Source organism: Salmo salar, chromosome 27 (genome assembly GCF_965601325.2).
Source record: "Salmo salar chromosome 27, fSalSal1, whole genome shotgun sequence".
In the NCBI taxonomy this organism is placed as follows: Eukaryota; Metazoa; Chordata; class Actinopteri; order Salmoniformes; family Salmonidae; genus Salmo; species Salmo salar.
In genome coordinates this window covers 20174469-20195377 of record NC_138317.1, presented here as the reverse complement: position 1 = coordinate 20195377, position 20909 = coordinate 20174469, and the positions used below count along the sequence as shown (strand labels likewise).

At 43.8% G+C, this 20909-nt stretch overlaps 1 protein-coding gene across 1 annotated transcript in view; it reads left to right on the top strand.

Moving 5' to 3' along the window:
- trappc9 (trafficking protein particle complex subunit 9) overlaps nt 1-19842 on the top strand; it is a 298405-nt gene extending 278563 nt beyond the window's left edge. The window contains exons 24-25 of the mRNA XM_014177781.3: nt 18479-18702; nt 18852-19842. Coding sequence (XP_014033256.1) covers nt 18479-18702; nt 18852-19037 — 410 coding nt within the window. The 3' untranslated portion in view covers nt 19038-19842. The remainder of the gene's footprint in view (nt 1-18478; nt 18703-18851) is intronic.
- Nucleotides 19843-20909: the final 1067 nt, after the last annotated feature.

The window sequence follows — 20909 nt, the reverse complement described above, 5'->3', positions numbered from 1 at the left end:
CAGCATACTGTATTTAACCTCTAGATACCACTATCACAGCATACTGTATTTAACCTCTAGATACCACTATCACAGCATACTGTATTTAACCTCTAGATACCATTATCACAGCATATATAACCTCTAGAAACCCCTATCACAGCATATATAACCTCTAGATACCATTATCACAGCATATATAACCTCTAGTGACCCCTATCACAGTATATATTACCTCTAGATACCATTATCACAGCATATATAACCCCTATCACAGCATATATAACCTCTAGATACCATTATCACAGTATATATAACCTCTAGATACCATTATCACAGCATATATAACTTCTAGATACCCCTATCACAGCATATATAACCCCTAGATACCCCTATAACAGTATATATAACCTCTAGATACCATTATCACAGTATATATAACCTCTAGATACCCCTATCACAGCATATATAACCTCTAGATACCATTATCACAGCATATATAACCTCTAGATACCCCTATCACAGCATATATAACCTCTAGATACCCCTATCACAGTATATATAACCTCTAGATACCCCTATCACAGCATATATAACCTCTAGATACCCCTATCACAGCATATATAACCTCTAGATACCATTATCACAGCATATATAACCTCTAGATACCATTATCACAGCATATATAACCTCAAGATACCATTATCACAGTATATATAACCTCTAGATACCCCTATCACAGCATATATAACCTCTAGATACCATTATCACAGCATATATAACCTCTAGATACCATTATCACAGTATATATAACCTCTAGATACCCCTATCACAGCATATATAACCCTCTAGATACCCCTATCACAGCATATATAACCTCTAGATACCCCTATCACAGCATATATAACCCCTATCAGAGTATATATAACCTCTAGATACCCCTATCACAGTATATATAACCCCTATCACAGCATATATAACCTCTAGATACCCCTATCACAGCATATATAACCCCTATCACAGCATATATAACCTCTAGATACCCCTATCACAGTATATATAACCCCTAGATACCCCAATCACAGTATATATAACCTCTAGATACCCCTATCACAATATATATAACCCCTAGATACCCCTATCACAGTATATATAACCTCTAGATACCCCTATCACAGTATATATAACCTCTAGATACCCCTATCACAGTATATATAACCCCTATCACAGCATATATAACCTCTAGATACCATTATCACAGTATATGTAACCTCTAGATACCCCTATCACAGCATATATAACCTCTAGATACCATTATCACAGTATATATAACCTCTAGATACCCCTATCACAGCATATATAACCTCTAGATACCCCTATCACAGTATATATAACCTCTAGATACCCCTATTACAGCATATATAACCCCTATCAGAGTATATATAACCTCTAGATACCCCTATCACAGTATATATAACCCCTAGATACCCCTATCACAGTATATATAACCTCTAGATACCCCTATCACAGTATATATAACCTCTAGATACCATTATCACAGTATATATAACCTCTAGATACCCCTATCACAGCATATATAACCTCTAGATACCCCTATCACAGTATATATAACCTCTAGATACCCCTATCACAGTATATATAACCTCTAGATACCCCTATCACAGCATATATAACCTCTAGATACCATTATCACAGTATATATAACCTCTAGATACCCCTATCACAGCATATATAACCTCTAGATACCCCTATCACAGTATATATAACCTCTAGATACCCCTATCACAGCATACTGTATTTAACCTCTAGATACCCCTATCACAGCATATATAACCTCTAGATACCATTATCACAGTATATATAACCTCTAGATACCATTATCACAGCATATATAACCTCTAGATACCCCTATCACAGCATATATAACCTCTAGATACCCCTATCACAGCATATATAACCTCTAGATACCATTATCACAGCATATATAACCTCTAGATACCCCTATCACAGCATATATAACCTCTAGATACCCCTATCACAGTATATATAACCCCTAGATACCCCTATCACAGCATATATAACCTCTAGATACCATTATCACAGTAATATATAACCCCTAGATACCACTATCACAGCATATATAACCTCTAGATACCACTATCACAGCATATATAACCTCTAGATACCACTATCACAGCATATATAACCCCTAGATACCCCTATCACAGTAAAATATAACCCCTAGATACCACTATCACAGCATATATAACCTCTAGATACCATTATCACAGCATACTGTATTTAACCCCTAGATACCACTATCACAGCATATATAACCCCTAGATACCACTATCACAGCATATATAACCTCTAGATACCACTATCACAGCATATATAACCTCTAGATACCACTATCACAGCATATATAACCCCTAGATACCACTATCACAGCATATATAACCTCTAGATACCACTATCACAGTATATATAACCTCTAGATACCCCTATCACAGTATATATAACCTCTAGATACCACTATCACAGTATATATAACCTCTAGATACCATTATCACAGCATATATAACCCCTAGATACCACTATCACAGCATATATAACCTCTAGATACCCCTATCACAGCATATATAACCTCTAGATACCACTATCACAGCATATATAACCTCTAGATACCATTATCACAGTATATATAACCTCTAGATACCACTATCACAGCATATATAACCTCTAGATACCCCTATCACAGCATATATAACCTCTAGATACCCCTATCACAGTATATATAACCTCTAGATACCATTATCACAGCATACTGTATTTAACCCCTAGATACCACTATCACAGCATATATAACCTCTAGATACCACTATCACAGCATATATAACCTCTAGATACCACTATCACAGCATATATAACCCCTAGATACCACTATCACAGCATATATAACCCCTAGATACCACTATCACAGCATATATAACCTCTAGATACCACTATCACAGCATATATAACCTCTAGATACCACTATCACAGCATATATAACCTCTAGATACCACTATCACAGCATATATAACCCCTAGATACCACTATCACAGTATATATAACCTCTAGATACCACTATCACAGCATATATAACCTCTAGATACCACTATCACAGCATATATAACCTCTAGATACCCCTATCACAGTATATATAACCTCTAGATACCATTATCACAGTATATATAACCCCTAGATACCCCTATCACAGTATATATAACCTCTAGATACCACTATCACAGTATATATAACCCCTAGATACCCCTATCACAGCATACTGTATTTAACCCCTAGATACCACTATCACAGCATATATAACCTCTAGATACCCCTATCACAGCATATATAACCCCTAGATACCACTATCACAGTAAATAGTATAACGCCCTTGATACCATTATCACAGCATACTGTATTTAACCCCTAGATACCACTATCACAGCATATATAACCTCTAGATAAGTTCCCACAAAGGACATGAATATCAGCGATAAATTAGGTGAATGTCTGCTTTTACTGAAAGTAGAAATTCACCCACATTGGGGAAGAAAATGTGGTATCACCTACTCACACTTGGCCCACATTTGGAACACATTTGAAACACAGTTGGCCCACATTTGGAACACATTTGAAACAGTAGCCAAGTGCTCTATTACTGCGTAATCAGCTGACAAATTATGAGTCGGGATGAGTGGAATGTCCACCTGATACCACACACACACACACACACAGGCAGCCTGATGCCACATTGCTGACACACACACACACACACACACACACAGACACACACACACACACACACACACACACACACACACACACACACACACACACACACACACACACACACACACAGGCAGCCTGATGCCACATTGCTCACACACACACACACACACACACACACACACACACACACACACACACACACACACACACACACACACACACACACACACACACAGCCTGATGCCACATTGCTGAACTGCAGGAAGAAATAAAGCATCACTCGTCCTTAAAAATGTTCCCTTCCTCAGACCTAAAAACAGGAGCAGGATAACAAAATGTGCTGATGCTCGCCAGCGCACTGTGGCCTCAGGGTGTGCATGTCAGCAGGATTTAGTTCTACCCATATCTTTACACAACTGATGACACTCATTTAGCAGCTATTGTCTGGCTGTTCCTCCCCAGGAGATCCTCTGGCGGACTGGCATGGCTACATGCGGCTGCAGCCTCACTAGGAGTGGTTAGTGTGAGTGTGTTAAGTCCGTGACGGTTCAGGCAGGCAGGGCTCCTCCCACAGTAAGGCGGGCACGCATCCAGAGGAGGTGGTGGAAGGAGACCGAAAGGAACATCCACTTTACAGACTGGTAATAAGAACGCTGGTGAAAACGTTGATTGCGTCGAATCGTGAGGTCTTGGTGCCCTTCACTGTGTGACACCCTCAGAAATACATTAAAGGGTTTCCTTAATCAAGTGGCTTAATGAGTTTTTCAAATGGAGATGCTTTGACTAGTTGGCATGCATTCGCTCCCTGACTCTGACCTGTGTGGTCTAGCGTAGTCTGTCTGTCTTTTGACTTGTCTATCTGTCCCTCCATGGGAGAGAAAGAGGTTCCCGTCTCCTGCAGGGTAAATCAAATTGAAGTGCAGGCCTCATTGAACAAACGGCTAAAGCTAAATGAAGATAGCTCAGGGAACCAAAGCTAGAGTTGGTTTTGCCTCCGTTGACTTTGTCTTGTTTTTACATTTTGATCTTGTCTCATCGCTGCAACTCCCCAAAGGGCTCGGAAGGCAAAGGTGGAGTCATGCGTCTTCTGAAACATGACCCGCCAAACCTCACTTCTTAACACCCGCCCGCTTAACCCAGCCTGCAGGCGGCCGGCCCGGCACCCCTAACCAGGACGACGCTGGGCCAATTGTGCGACGCCCTATGGGACTCCCGATCACGCCCGGTTGTGATACAGCTCGGGACCGAACCCGGGTTTGCAGCGACGCCTTAGACTGCTGTGCCAGTCGGGAGGCCCGTTGTCTTTGTCTTTAACGTGAAGGACTTGTTGCTATGCATTAAGGTATGTCTGCTTATTAAGGAGTAATATCAAAGGTAAAAGTGCCTCATTTGCATCATTTGTGTGAGAGCTGATTTAAAGACGGGTGTGGTGAAATGTAATAAGGCAGGAAATCAAAGTGTGCTTTTATAGCGTGTGCAGGGTATGACAGCTCGCCATGTTCTTCACTGATCCACCCAGGTGAATCGTCCTGTAGCTTAATAAAGCTGGTTCAGCACTGAAGGTGTTTTCTCCCCCGATCCCTCATCCTCTCTTCTCTCCACTTTCCCCTCGTCTCCCTCCATCCCTCCCTCATAGTCCTCCTAGTCCTAGTATTGGTAACGGTGCAGGAGTCAGTCAATGTATTGGGATAGAAGCGGGCCATTTTGCGTGTGTGTGTGCGCGTGCGTGCGTGCACCAGTGTATTAAGTTAGTGGCAGGCCTGTACCTGTGCGTGTATTGGGATAATGGCAGGCCGTTGTCCATGCTACTGTTTATTTTTCCAGTCTTGAAGAGAGAAATGATGTCATACTGTAGGAAAAACAGGTGGATCCTTTTACAACACAATACAGCTCCAGCTCAGTGAACTGCTATACTCTCCCAGTTGGCAAATATTTGATAGTGATAGTAGATAAATGGCTTTATATCTGTTCTCCTGTATGGCACCCCAGAGGATAATGCATTTCATATGTGCGTTGAATGAATACAATGAAGACAATTCTCTCTGTGTTGTTGTTGAGTGCCTGTTATTGTTTGTCTTTAGAGATTCATGCTACTCCTCTTACTGCGTTGTAGAGTAGACTGTGTTTACTTCACTGGAACACACCGTCTCATCGTAGACTAATGTTATACACTGAGTGTACAAAACATTAAGAACACCTGCTCTTTCCATGACATAGACTGACCAGGTGAATCCAGGTGAAAGCTATGATCCCTTATTGATGTCACTTGTTAAATCCACTTCAATCAGCGTAGATGAAGGGGAGGAGACAGGTTAAAAGATTTTTAAGCCTTGAGACAATTGAGACATGGATCGTGTGTCATTCAGAGTGTGATTTGGCAAGACAAAAGATTTGTGTCTTGGAACAGTTTATGGTAGTAGGTGCCAGGCGCACCAGTTTGAGTGTGGCAAGAACTGCAATGCTGCTGGGTTTTTCACACTCAACAGTTTCCCGTGTGTATAAAGAATTGTCCACCACCCAAAGGACATCCAGCCAACTTGATACAACTGTGGGAAGCATTGGCGTCAAAATGGGCCAGCATCCCTGTAGAACGCTTTCAACACCTTGTAGAGTCTATGCCCCGACGAATTGAGGCTGTTCTGAAGGCAAAGCCATGTTAACCATCATCTACTGTCTCTATGAACATTATTTTAGACTAAAATGAAGTGTAATGAGTTCTCTTGTCTAAGGCATGTTGTAGCATGCTAATATTAATCAGCGATGATGAGTGGTACTGTATCCTTTATGAATAAGGAATAACAGTCATCCTCCATGGGGAAGGTCATCTCACATTAATACGAATGATTTCCTTTAGGCTGAAGACTGAGGAACAAAACAATACACCCACTTTTAAATGAGATGTGATCTGTGCAAAGATGTAACTCGTGAAATGACTAGAATCCCAATGTTCTTAAGGGTTTTCAGAGTGGAAGGTAGGCTAATGTTACCATGAATCATGTAGGAGAAGAACAATGGATGCTATCATGTTAAACCATGTTGGACCATGTTAAAACCATGTTGGGAGAAGAACAACGGACGGTGTCATGTTGGGCCGTTGAAGCATAAGAATGGCTAGGTAAAACACATTGGCTAGGCTTATCGTTAAATAATCTGTCTTACTTTAAGTGATAAATGCTGTTAAAATTCTATTCTCCAAGGAAAGATGTCTCCTTTATAGAATTCTCTAGATCAGGGGTAAGCAACCTTCTTCCTGGAGTGCCGCAGGTATCGCAGGATATGGTCCACAACTAGGCACCACACCAGACCAACTGAGCTAATTGGCCGGTTCAGTGATTGACTAAATTCAACACATTTTGTCTTCCAAGTTATTTAATTCAAAAACATAAAGTGGCCCTCCAGGCCCAGTGTTGCCTACCTCTGCTCTGGATGTTAGAGAGAGCTGGATTATCACATTAGAGTTAGTCAAACAGCTGTTTTTGACTTCATTATTCCTCCCTACAATCTGGCCTTTGAAATCTGTTGTTATTTCTCTAGCCCCCAGAACACTGTGGCTGTTGTAGTCTGCTGGGGAAATAGGGAATCATTTGAATTCTCTTCTATATATATATGATCTATCTACGTGATTAGCAGGGCTTTGCAGCGAATGGCTCGTTGCTTTGTGCTCAAGTGGATCCTCAGTGCCTAGCTCTGCTCGGTTCAGCTCTGACATAAATCACTGGCTTCATACTAACACAGCCCAAGCACGAGTCCTCAGAGTTGTACTCATATCTCCTTTGTCTCTATCGGGGATGCAGGGGGGTGATGCAGCTCAAAAGGGTGGCGATAACGCTAATGAAAGTCATTTGGAAAATGCTGAAAGCTGTTTGTTTACTGTTTGTTTGGCCTTTAGAGAATAGGAATATGATGCTGGTTTTCCAACCTGTGATTCTGACTGTAGCCTAATGGCTGGACGCCTGGGGGGGGGGGGGGTCTGTGTTATTGTGCATGAATAGACTGCTATGAACAGAGGGGGAAGTTGTGCTGGAGGATGAAGTCATATCATGAGTCTATCACACAACATCACAAATGAATGTTCCGTATGCAAACATCACAGTAATAACAGCCTCATGCTGTGACGGGTCCCCTTTGAGAGCCCATCTGAACAAACACAGCTTTTAGCCTAAATCTAATTGTAAAATGACAGTCAAACATTGATTTCACCAGGTTTCAGCAGCTGAGGTGGTGCAGACTCGGTCCTCTCCCTAATAAAATACAATAATGCTCTTTCACTTCTCTTTAAGAGCTCTGTATAACACTCTGATGGCTGGGGCTGGAAGCCTACATTCATTGGTTGGAACTCTCTCCGGGAGGCCACTAACTGTGAAAGTCTGACCATTTCAGCTTTTCTTGGTTGATTCTGACTTGAATCATAAACATCTGCTATGATGGTTCTTGAAAGAAAATGCACTGACTCAGTAATTATGGCAGGACTGAAGGAGGTAGGCTATCCAGAGCTGTCCATGGTTCTGAACCAGGCTGAACAATGTTTACTGCAGTTTAGGCTCTGCTGCCCTTAGGCACAGATCTAGAATCAGCTTATACCTTCACCACATCGTTAACCATTGAGGTGGAAAACACAGAACTGACCTGTTAGTTCAGAGTGTGTGGGTGTGCTGTGCTGCCTGTACCATAGAGCATTGTCTAACAATATTTCTTATTATTTGTTTGTATTTTACCCCCTTTTTCTCCCAAATTTTGTGACATCCAATTACGATCTTGTCTCATCGCTGCAACTCCCCAACGGGCTCGGGAGAGGCGAAGGTCGAGCCATGCGTCCCCGAAACATGACCCGGAAAACCGTGTTGCTGAACACCCGCCCGCTTAACCCGGTAGCCAGCTGCACCAATGTGTCAGAGGAAATACCGTTCAACTGACGACCGAAGTCAGCCTGCAGGCGTCTGGCCCGCCACGAGCCAAGTAAAGCCCCTCCCCAAACCCGGACACACCTGGGCCAATTGTGCACCGCCCTATGGTCACGGCCGGTTGTGACACAGCCTGGGATCGAACCCGGGTCAGTGCCTTAGACCGCTGTGCCACTTGGAACGCATAACAATTATATTCTTAGCAACCATTTATTGGAGTAAATGTAGCCTGCTTCCCCCTGGCCATATGCAGTGAACACGTTCCCTCTGGGGCTGTGATGGCCGATCTGGACTGAATAACAAATGACCAGACGCTGCCAATTCAGTTCAGGAAGCCCCAAATAGAATAGATAATTATACATGGAAATTGCCTCAATTGGTTCTGACTGAAGTAGAAAAAGGAGAGTCAGAGAGAGGGATCAAATGAGACACAACAAATTACATTTCCATCTTTAGATTGGAGCCAGTGGTATCCAATGGCATCTGGCCACTCTCTCTCCATCTCCTTGTTACGTACATTATTATGGGGTGCTGGTGCTACGGCGACCACAGAGATCTGCATCTATAGACAGAGAGTCCACAGTGGAAGAAGAAGGGAAACATCCCTGTTGTCTGTGGATACGTCAACGCTATTTAAACACTCCAGTATGCAGTGAGCTTTTATTGTAAATAAGTGTAGAATATGTTTCTAAACACTTCTACATTCATGTGGATGCAACCATGATGACGCGTAGTCCTGATGGAATCTGGAATAATGATGAGTGAGAAAGTTACAGATATCTTACCCCCAAGACATGCTAACCTTTCACCATTACAATAACAGATGAAGTTAGCATTTTATATCTTACCCCCAAGACATGCTAACCTTTCACCATTACAATAACAGATGAAGTTAGCATTTTATATCATACCCCCAAGACATGCTAACCTTTCACCATTACAATAACAGATGAAGTTAGCATTTTGGGGGTGGTATGATATTTGTGCATCTAACTGTCTTGCGTGCGTGCAGTATTAGTCATGCTTCATAGAACTTCTACTAATTAAAGCTCTCTCATTGGGAAGAAGCAGGTCGGCCTGTAGCCAGCAGCCAAAATGACAACCATTCAGAGGAGAGAGGCAGGTGTGTGTATGCGGCCACAGTTTTTTTCTAGTTGATAAGCAGGAGAGTCAGTCAGGCGGGGGCCAGTCAATCTCTACATTACTTAGGCTCTCTCTCTCTCTCTCTCTCTCTCTCTCTCTCTCTCTCTCTCTCTCTCTCTCTCTCTCTCTCTCTCTCTCTCTCTCTCTCTCTCTCTCTCTCTCCGCTGTCTCTCTCGCTGTCTCTCTCGCTGTCTCTCTCGCTGTCTCTCTCGCTGTCTCTCTCTCTCTCAGAGATGGTCACAGAGCCATTGGTCTGTCTGATCTGGTCACAGAGCCACTGCTCTCTCCCTCTGTCTCGGCCAAAAGCCCTGATACCAGCCAGCTCTACTCTCAGAGCTCTGTACAGTGCAATAGCCGCATTTCACACAGAGGACCAATGAAATCACTCATCCCCCAACAAAAACAGTGCTACACTCCCCAGCTGGGTAGCTAGGGGGCTTGCCAATAAGTTTGATCATTGGTATTCAACCAATTCTGTGTAAAACGTGTTAGCGTACAGTAACCGTGACGTAACGACAGTCATTGATAGAGAGGCACAGATGCCTCAACATTACTCCGAGCCTTTATAAGTGTGTTGCAATAAATGGGTTCTAAATTGGCATTACATGTTTTGATTTTACTCTTTATCATCCATGCTGCATGTGTTGCTACATAGCTGGCCAAAGCAGTAGAGCGACTACCTCCCAGCTCTTAAGTCTGTCACATGCTTTAGATATTACAGACAGTAGTCCACAAACTGAGTGAAGGTATTGTGTATGTTGTGTACCTCAACTTGTATAATCAATACAAACGAACTAGACCGTAACCACAAGTAAAGTCATACCATCTAAAAAAAATATGTACAATTTTATAAATGCAGACATTTATAAATGTTCGTTCGACATGGTGGGATCATTTTGTGTCAGTAAAATTCCTTATAGAAGAAATTGACATATTGATATAATAACATTTTGAAGTAAACGTTGAGTCATGCCATAGTGTGACGTCCTCTACAACTCGGCAAAGCATGCAGTTTGTTAGGCTACAGATGAAATAAGTTATGAGGAAGTTCACAAGTGCACGTGATAAGCTTGATACTCCTTTCCAATAAATATCAAGGGTATTAGTCTGGTGACATGATGATCGATGCTTGACTGCCATTTGATAAATAAAAATACCTGCACGGGCTACCCGCACAGCCTACCCGCACAGCCTACCCGGGTACCCTACCCGCACAGCCTACCCGCACAGCCTACCTGCACAGCCTACCCGCACAGCCTACCAACACAGCCTACCCGCACAGGCTACCCGCGAGCCTACCTGCACAGCCTACCCACACAGCCTACCCGGACAGCCTACCAACACAGCCTACCCACACAGTCTACCCAGACTGTAGCAGCCAGCGGTTGGCTAGCACGCATGTGCCAAGACCAGAGTAGGAACATTTGTTATTTAACGCAACGTTTTTTGTAACAAAACTATCGGTAGAGATTCAAATGCGATGGAAACCCATCGAACTTTTCATTTTTAGTCGGTACATGAAAATTTAAGCGAAAAAGTACTTGTCATCACGTACTGATTTTTATCAGCAACAAGTCAGTATGGTAGAAACACCATTGGTAGGAAAGTTGTGCATCATTTTATTTATGCCTATTTTATAATATTTGCATGACCATCTGTCACCAATTGGATTGGAAACCTAGCTTGTGAAGACAAAACATTGTATTTCCCTAACTTCTCTCCTCTCTTACTCTTCCCTTCCCTCCCTCTTCTCCTCTCTCCTCCCGCTGTAACAGATTGAATCTTTAAAAGCTGATTGTTCATGGTGGTGAAAGACAGCAGAAGTGGTGCTGCTGGTTGTTATGGCGATAGTTGTAAAGGGCCAGATGGCGCTGGGGGTGGGGATATTTTTAGTTACACCACGCCACAACGCAACCTTTTACGGGCACACACACACACACACACACACACACACACACACACACACACACATCCCAACCAACCTTTAGACAGCCAGCACACCCAGGCTCCCATCAGTTTATCCATCAAGGACCCTGGCCTAAAGTGGTAACTGGGCACTATTAAACTTTCCCTGTAGCTAGGCCTCCAACTAGGCCTAGCTACCACACCTGGGTCCACATAGTATTTGTTTTCTTTCAACTACGTAAGGGGCACTTGATTTAGCCTGAAAGGCATCCTAAATAGAACCATACCGCCTGTGTAACTACACAGCTACCTTAACATGACCAAAGGTCTCTCCTGAACTAGCAGAATCAGGTGATAGCTAGTATTTAGAAGTAGTTAAGACCCAGACATAATGTAAGAGAGAACCCCCATGGGAGAAGCTATGCACTGAGCATGTCATGCCATGCAGCAGCAGCGTCTCTGTCTTCCTGCTGAGTCCTCCAGTCTCCTTCCTATCGAATGTGACTGACTGACTGACTCAATCATGCAGCTGTGTTGAGTCAACCTGGTGATACGCTACGACTGCCACTGAACACACACACACACACACGCACACACACTCAGCCTGGAGAATTGGCACCTCTCTAAAACATAGGTGTAATTCCTAGAGAGGAGACCTTATCTGCTGTAGCTTGTTGTGGAATATTCTAATCAAGTGAGAGACACTTTGTCATTTCTTCAACTATCATCTTTATTCAATATCGGTTCGTTATTGCAATAATGAAACCGTCAACCCTACAGTCTTGGGCCGAGAGCCTAACTGAAAACGGGGGGAAAAACTGATCTTATATAGGACCTAAAAATGCTTAGTCAGACTGGTTCCAACCCGGCTTAGTTTCCCAGATGCCAGGATGATGAGACAATGAGGCGTTTCTCTAAACTCTTCCAAGCTCTCTCTGTCTCGGGTCACACACACACCACATCTTGTCTATGGAATGCCAGCTTTAGGTTTTATCACCAAGTCATTGTCAGCTCGAGCTATCTCTAGCAAAACCCATTTCTTGACCATACGCCCAGACTAACTACAGAAACACAATTAAACAGAACATAAATGTCTTCCTATTTGTTAAGTATTAATTGCTAACTATTAATATCAAACAAATCAGGTAAACACGTAGTTTTTCTGTCACATAGAAGTAGAGAAGAGCTGCTGTGAGGTTTGTTTTATCTCACAGACTCGCTAGTTTTCATCAGTGATATCCTCACTCGTATCGTAATGTAGTGTATTCAGCAGGTCTCTCTCTCTTTCACTCTCTCTTCCTCTCTCTTTCCCTCTCTCTCTCCCTCTCTCTTTCCCTCCCGCTCACTCTCTCTTTCCCTCCCGCTCTCTCTCTCTCTTTCCCTCCCGCTCTCTCTCTCTCTTTCCCTCCCGCTCTCTCTCTCCCTCTTTTCCTCTCTCTTTCCCTCTTTTTCCTCTCTCCCTCGCTCTTTCCTTCTTTTCCTCTCACTCTCTCTTTCCCTCCCGCTCACGCTCTCTCCCTCACTCGCTCTCTCTCCTCCATCTAGCTCTCTCTCCTATATCTCTCTCTCTGCCCTGCACTGGCTGGGGCCAAGCGTGGTTGCTGTGGTGACGCCGCAGCGCAGCTCTTTGCCTCCGCAATAGAGTGTGGCCACAGCAACAAGAAGAAAGCTACAGACCACTTGTTGCGACTGCAAAAGGAGCAGCTGTTGTAGCTAGTGGTGTGTTTAATTGCAGTGAAGTCTCTCTCTCTGTCTCTCGCTCATTCTTGCTCGCGCTCTCTCTCTCTTCTGCTGTCTCTCTCTCTCTCTCTCTCTTCTGCTGTCTCTCTCTCTCTCTTCTGCTGTCTCTCTCTCTCTCTCTCTCTCTCTCTCTCTCTCTGTCTCTATTCCCCCACTACCCAGTCTGCTGGAATTTGTCTATATGTCTGTGTTTGGTGTTTTATTAGTACAATTCTTCTGTCAGACGGCTCCTCCTCCTTCCTCCCAACCTTTCTATTCCTCCTCTTTCTCTCACCGTTCCTTTCCTCCCTCCCTCCTTTCCTCCCTCTCTCCCTCCCTCCCTCTAATACACCAGTATGAGAATGAGGAGAGGGAACCATTTGTTCTCCAGCTTCTCTCTCTCTCCTGTTATAGGTGGCTTCTTGTTCGGTAACAAAACATGGTCTTTTAATTGAACTATTCATTCTGCTTCACTTCATCCTCTCAGCACTGCGGCCCTGGGGTGATGGGGTAAGGTGTGTTTACTCAAACCCCCAAAGACTTAAATCACACACATGGTTTAATCACCTTGTTTACATCACACACCTGTCTAGCACTGAGAACCATGCAGGGCAGGGAACCATGGGGGTAGTGTTTAACTGACGCACGGTAAACACACACACACACTATGCAGCGTATGCTATTAAGGAGAAATCTGTCACATTCTTCTCTGGAGAAAATGGAACAAGATGCTGGGTGCCTCGTTCAGTCAACCAATCACAGGCCTGGGTTTCTTCGCTTTACCTTTGTTCATTGGTTAAGAGGAACACCAACCAGAATCTATTACTTATTTAGAGACCATGATATGTTTATCATGGCGGTGGAAGAGGACAGCGCGGAATCCACTCAGCTCACACATCGGTGCTCAGCAATCCCAGGAGGTCTTGATTATGATGCTGTCTGAATACAGAAAGACTCTGTATGTAGCCTTAAAGTGAAACTATTTCTTATGGCCCTTATAATGGTGCAGCATGGCTAAGCATTTTATTGAAAGGCATACAAGGTCTGAGGTAGAACTGCCGTCTAATGTCAATGTGATAGCCATTAGTTCTTTACTGCAGGTTCCTCCCCTGTAACCCTGGGCTTCCTTCCCACTGCAGGCTGTACTTAACTCTGAGTTGAGCTGAAGTATTCCCTTAATGACTCCCTCAGTCACTCAGGCTTTGTGCAGACTACCAAGGAGGAGAGGAGTTAACAGGAGTTTGTGTTGTAAATGTGCAGGCGGGGATTGAGGCGTGTGTGTGTGTGCGCTTGCGTGTGGACGTGTGTGTCGACCAGGGATTGGCAACTGGCGGCCGGCGGGTCAGAGCTGTCCCTCTAGTGTTTTGTATCTGGGCCCCCAAAGGTTTTTAGTTAAAAGAAAAAGTCTAAAATTACCAGAAGTTCAGCTACAAATCATTGGTATTTTCAAATATAATCTAATTTGGGGTTTAGTTGTGGTCAATTTCCAGTGTACAAATGATTATGTTCCGGCCCCCCGACAGAAACCAGCCTGTGACTCAGCTCATCTCACACCTGCCTTCCTCTTTTGTTCACTAGTTAATGTGTTGGAATTCATCATCCCTGTTTACAACTGTACCTGTAATATGCATATCTCCTAGCAACAAGCTTTTGAACAACTAAATCTAACCAATTGGAAAGGTGTCACGTTAGAATCTCCTACCTATGAATGGTGTCACGTTAGAATCTCCTACCTATGAATGGTGTCACGTTAGAATCTCCTACCTATGAATGGTGTCACGTTAGAATCTCCTACCTATGAATGGTGTCACGTTAGAATCTCCTACCTATGAATGGTGTCACGTTAGAATCTCCTACCTATGAATGGTGTCACGTTAGAATCTCCTACCTATGAATGGTGTCACGTTAGAATCTCCTACCTATGAATGGTGTCACGTTAGAATCTCCTACCTATGAATGGTGTCACGTTAGAATCTCCTACCTATGAATGGTGTCACGTTAGAATCTCCTACCTATGAATGGTGTCACGTTAGAATCTCCTACCTATGAATGGTGTCACGTTAGAATCTCCTACCTATGAATGGTGTCACGTTAGAATCTCCTACCTATGAATGGTGTCACGTTAGAATCTCCTACCTATGAATGGTGTCACGTTAGAATCTCCTACCTATGAATGGTGTGTACTGTCGGAGTGTATTGTTAAGTCCCACAGGTCCCTTCAAGCTGTGGAGACACTAAAGCCCAAATATCATGAACAATATGTTAACGGGACTATTCAAATACTCACAGATCCATGTTTAGCATAATTGCACCAAATAATTACCTGGCTTTTATGTGAGTAAAAAGACAAGCAAATCATCTGGATTATACAGTGTAGAATCCAGTTACAACGGAGAGTGGATTCCTACCAGAAGAACCCTCTGCTGCTCAGGGGTAATGGTAATGTTGTGACGTTACATCTCTGTACTGATCACATTGCTACTGTTTGACTTGACTGTCTTCTGTCTCAGTCGTCTCTCCCTCTCTTCTTACACTGTCAATCATATTCCATCACAACACGTTTTGGAGACAACTTTTTCCCACAGACAGAGAGACACACAACGTTCTCCTCTAGAGAACCTCTGTGTACGTATTCTCGGGTTCTGACAGAAGTAGCTTAGTCTATTGCAGTGAGTTAAGAGACTGCTCGGTAGATTGGCAATGCAGACGTATAGCTAGCTGGAGCTGAATGTGTCGTTCCAGGTTCAACATACAGTGTAGATGTGTAGCTGAATGTGTCGTTCCAGGTTCAACATACAGTGTAGATGTGTAGCTGAATGTGTCGCTCCAGGTTCAACATACAGTGTAGATGTGTAGCTGAATGTGTCGTTCCAGGTTCAACATACAGTGTAGATGTGTAGCTGAATGTGTCGTTCCAGGTTCAACATACAGTGTAGATGTGTAGCTGAATGTGTCGCTCCAGGTTCAACATACAGTGTAGATGTGTAGCTGAATGTGTCGTTCCAGGTTCAACATACAGTGTAGATGTGTAGCTGAATGTGTCGTTCCAGGTTCAACATACAGTGTAGATGTGTAGCTGAATGTGTCGTTCCAGGTTCAACATACAGTGTAGATGTGTAGCTGAATGTGTCGTTCCAGGTTCAACATACAGTGTAGATGTGTAGCTGAATGTGTCGTTCCAGGTTCAACATACAGTGTAGATGTGTAGCTGAATGTGTCGTTCCAGGTTCAACATACAGTGTAGATGTGTAGCTGAATGTGTCGTTCCAGGTTCAACATACAGTGTAGATGTGTAGCTGAATGTGTCGTTCCAGGTTCAACGTACAGTGTAGATGTGTAGCTGAATGTGTCGTTCCAGGTTCAACGTACAGTGTAGATGTGTAGCTGAATGTGTCGTTCCAGGTTCAACGTACAGTGTAGATGTGTAGCTGAATGTGTCGTTCCAGGTTCAACGTACAGTGTAGATGTGTAGCTGAATGTGTCGTTCCAGGTTCAACGTACAGTGTAGATGTGTAGCTGAATGTGTCGTTCCAGGTTCAACATACAGTGTAGATGTGTAGCTGAATGTGTCGTTCCAGGTTCAACATACAGTGTAGATGTGTAGCTGAATGTGTCGTTCCAGGTTCAACATACAGTGTAGATGTGTAGCTGAATGTGTCGTTCCAGGTTCAACATACAGTGTAGATGTGTAGCTGAATGTGTCGTTCCAGGTTCAACATACAGTGTAGATGTGTAGCTGAATGTGTCGCTCCAGGTTCAACATAGTGTAGTGTTAGATGTGGAGCTGAATGGCACTGTGATAGAGTTGCAGATTCCCTGGGGTGGGACACCCTGGCTCTGTTTCACTAGGGAGGGGGCTCAGTGTGGCACGGCTCAGCTCTCTGGTAGCTCCCTCCAGTCTTCAGGCTCCCAGTCTGTGTACGTCTGCCTGTGAGGCTCCGCAGTCTGTGGTACAACACACCACAGCAGAGGACGCACCACAACACTCACACCCGGCTCTTTCATGTCGCATGGCCTCAATGGCTGACTAGCAATTCTAACTACAGCCACAAGGCATTGCACGTGTGTGTGTGTGTGTGTGTGTGTGTGTGTGTGTGTGTGTGTGTGTGTGTGTGTGTGTGTGTGTGTGTGTGTGTGTGTGTGTGTGTTTCTCTCCCTCCCTCCCCCCAGAGGAGCAGAAGAACCATAGAGCTCATTATAGAAACAAACGTGGTGGTTCCACCTGAACCAAACAGTGCCATATCTGGATTGGCTACACACTAGAGAAATGTAATTTACACCTTAATTCAACTCAGTTGGACATGTCAGAGAGGGGCGATGCAGAAAGAGGGGAGAGATGGTGCCTCTCTGTGAGAGTATGGGGGTAGAATGAGGTGGGGCTGGAGGTTTCCAACATCCCTTCTAGACAGTAATGAGTCATGCGTGAGATTGATAGGATGCAGTCTGAATTCCTTCAATCCCCAGAGCTCCCTCGCTCTCCATTCATTTAAATAAAAGCTCCTCTTAAACTATTGATCCCACACCAGAAACAATGTGCTGCGAGATATGTCCGCACATGTGAAGGCTGTGTACAGTGTTTTCATGAATGCAAATGAAATGGAAATGGCATAGCAGAGAGAGAGAGCTCTGAGGGTGGGTCATTCTGAGATGTGAATGCAGGTTGTTGGGAAGACGGAGAGAGACACGCCTGTGATTGGGAAAAATACATGTTGAGCGAAATTGTTCCATGACACATTTAAGATCTCCACAAGTCTGTCTTCTGTTCACAAATTCATTCCTTACTATCTAAAAGACTTGATATCAGTTGCAGCCCTCATTTTGCTTTTATTTTCAAAGCTACAGGTTCTCTCAAGACAACCATACTGATAATGTGTTTAATTACAGAAATAGTAGTAAAACCTCAAATCCAACCAAGCATTAATATTTCATAGAGGAACAACTGTGACTGTGCACACAGCAATCTATGCTTCCATGTGGTAATTGAAACAATGTCTGGATATGTAGGTGTTCATCCCCCAACTCCCTCTCTCTAGATGTGGTGGTGAACGGGAAACCGTGTGACTGTGACATCATCGCCGACTGTAGGGTGGGCGACGCTGTGCCATTGGAGGTGAAACTGACCAATCGTAGTAAGAACGAGGTCGGACCGTTCGCCCTGACCGTGGTTCCCTTCCAGGACTACCACAACGGAGTTCAGAACTATGACCTGCAGGACGCAGTCACCTTCATTGGATCTAACACCTTCTACATAGACACGGTGTGTGTGTGTGTGTGTGTGTGTGTGTGTGTGTGTGTGTGTGTGTGTGTGTGTGTGTGTGTGTGTGTGTGTGATTGGTGGTGAAACTATTCTCCAATGAGTTAGCTCTCCAAAGCACTCTGAATGTCTCTTTTGTGTTGTTTTCCTAGGTGAAGCCCACAGAGAACTCTGTGTGTATGGGAGCCCTCCTGTTCCTCTACACGGGAGACTTCTACCTTAACATCAAGTTCCAGGATGACAGTGCTGGCCAGGGAAAGGAGCTGCCCCCATCCTGGTTCGGCCTGCCCAGCGTGCACATCAAAGCCCTGGAGGCACCCATAGAGGCTGGGGCATAGAGCCTGGCACTCTATCCGTGAATATCAAACGTCTTTTTCTCGATTCTCCTAGTCTCTAAACATCAGATGTAAACGAGGAGAGACGGGTTCACCCACTTGCTGCACACCGCTGAAGGCATGGATGGATGGAGCACTCCAGGAGAGAGGACATTGGACTAAATATTCTAGCGGTTAGCTGATGTCACTCAATCATTTGTAAATAGCTGCTATGGGTTTTTGTGTGTACTCTCTGTTAAAGCATGTCGGATACAGTAGCTCTTACTGGATTTTGGAAATCACCTTTGAAATCATATGATGAATTTCATCACCATAATCATTGAAACGTATCGGCCATGGACGTTTTGTATTGCTCGTGTGAAAAGGTCACCTCTTTCCTGCTTTTCACTCAACTTCCCATTGATGTATGGCACTGTACCATCCTGGTGCGCTCCAAATGGGAAAAGTGTGTCAGGTCCAGTCAAGTTCTGTGTTATGTGTCCAACCCTTCTCTCACAACAATCTGTCTGCGCAGCACCGTAGAGATACTCTCCTGTAAACATGGTTTGCAGTATCCTCCTGGTTACATGATTCTACTTCTCTCTCTATGGAAATTAGGTCATATATTCTGAGGTGTATTATTCCACCACATGAATGCACAATCACATCTATTGCTTTCTGCTACTGCAATTAGCTTGATCTCTCTCTCTCTCGCTCGCTCCGTAAACATGGATTTTTACTACTGCGCTTGTATATTTGGGCCTCTGTATCACTGTCTAGCAATAAAATCCTACAATGCATGTTAATAATAAATGTTGAGTTTAGCCAACTTCTGAAAGGGCGTTGTTTGCATGTATTTGATAAATAGGAGCAAAGAGTTGCACTCATTCTTCTGTCTGGCAAATTGACAAGTCTTGTAAACTTACCTGGTAACTTAATGTAGGAGATATAAATTCCCATGCTGCGCTGTAACCCATCCCCTTCGTTCAGACAGAAGCCCATAAAGTAATGCATGATGCATCAACTCTCCAGGTTTACCACTGGTAAATTAAGGAGAGAGAATAAAGTGCCGGTGCTCATGTGTAATATACACAGAGTACAAAACATTAAGAACACCCCTCCCCCCTTTTGCCATCGGGGCAGGGACTCTACAAGGTGTCGAAAGCGTTCCACAGGGATGCTGGCCCATGTTGACTCCAATGCTTCCCACAGTTGTCAAGTTGGCTGGATGTCCTTTAGGTGGCGGACCATTCTTGACACACAGGAGACTGTTGAGCGTGGAAAAACCCCAGCAGCTTTGCAGTTCTTGACACAAACCGGTACACTTGGCACCTACTACCATACCCCATTCAAAGGCACTTAAATAATTTGTCAATTGTCTCATTGGTTAAAAATCCTTCTTTAACCTGTCTCCTCCCCTTCATCTACACTGATTGAAGTGGATTTAACAAATGACATCAATAAGGGATCATAGCTTTCACCTGGATTCACCTGGTCAGTCTGTTTATGTTTTGTACACTCAGTGTAGATTTGATGAATGGAGAGTGAATGTGAAGTGTACCAACATACACACACACACACACGTTAGCAAGTAAATCCTTTACAAAACAAAATGTTATCATAATAAACAGGGAGCCTTGGGCAAAGTTCTCCTCCGCTATGTTGAATAAAATGTCATTATGGCAGGTAGATGAGACGCGTTGCTGCTTGCTATAGAGCAGAATTAAACGTCCTAGAGGAGGGGAGACTGAGGAGACCATGCGGGATGGAACAGGTACTGCTGGTTCCTTTAACACATACTTTACTGGGAGCAATCCAGAGCTTTTCTCTCTCAGTGCATTAATGAAGTTCCCACAACCAGGCGCAATAGCAGCAGTCTTCTCTACAGCGATTAGC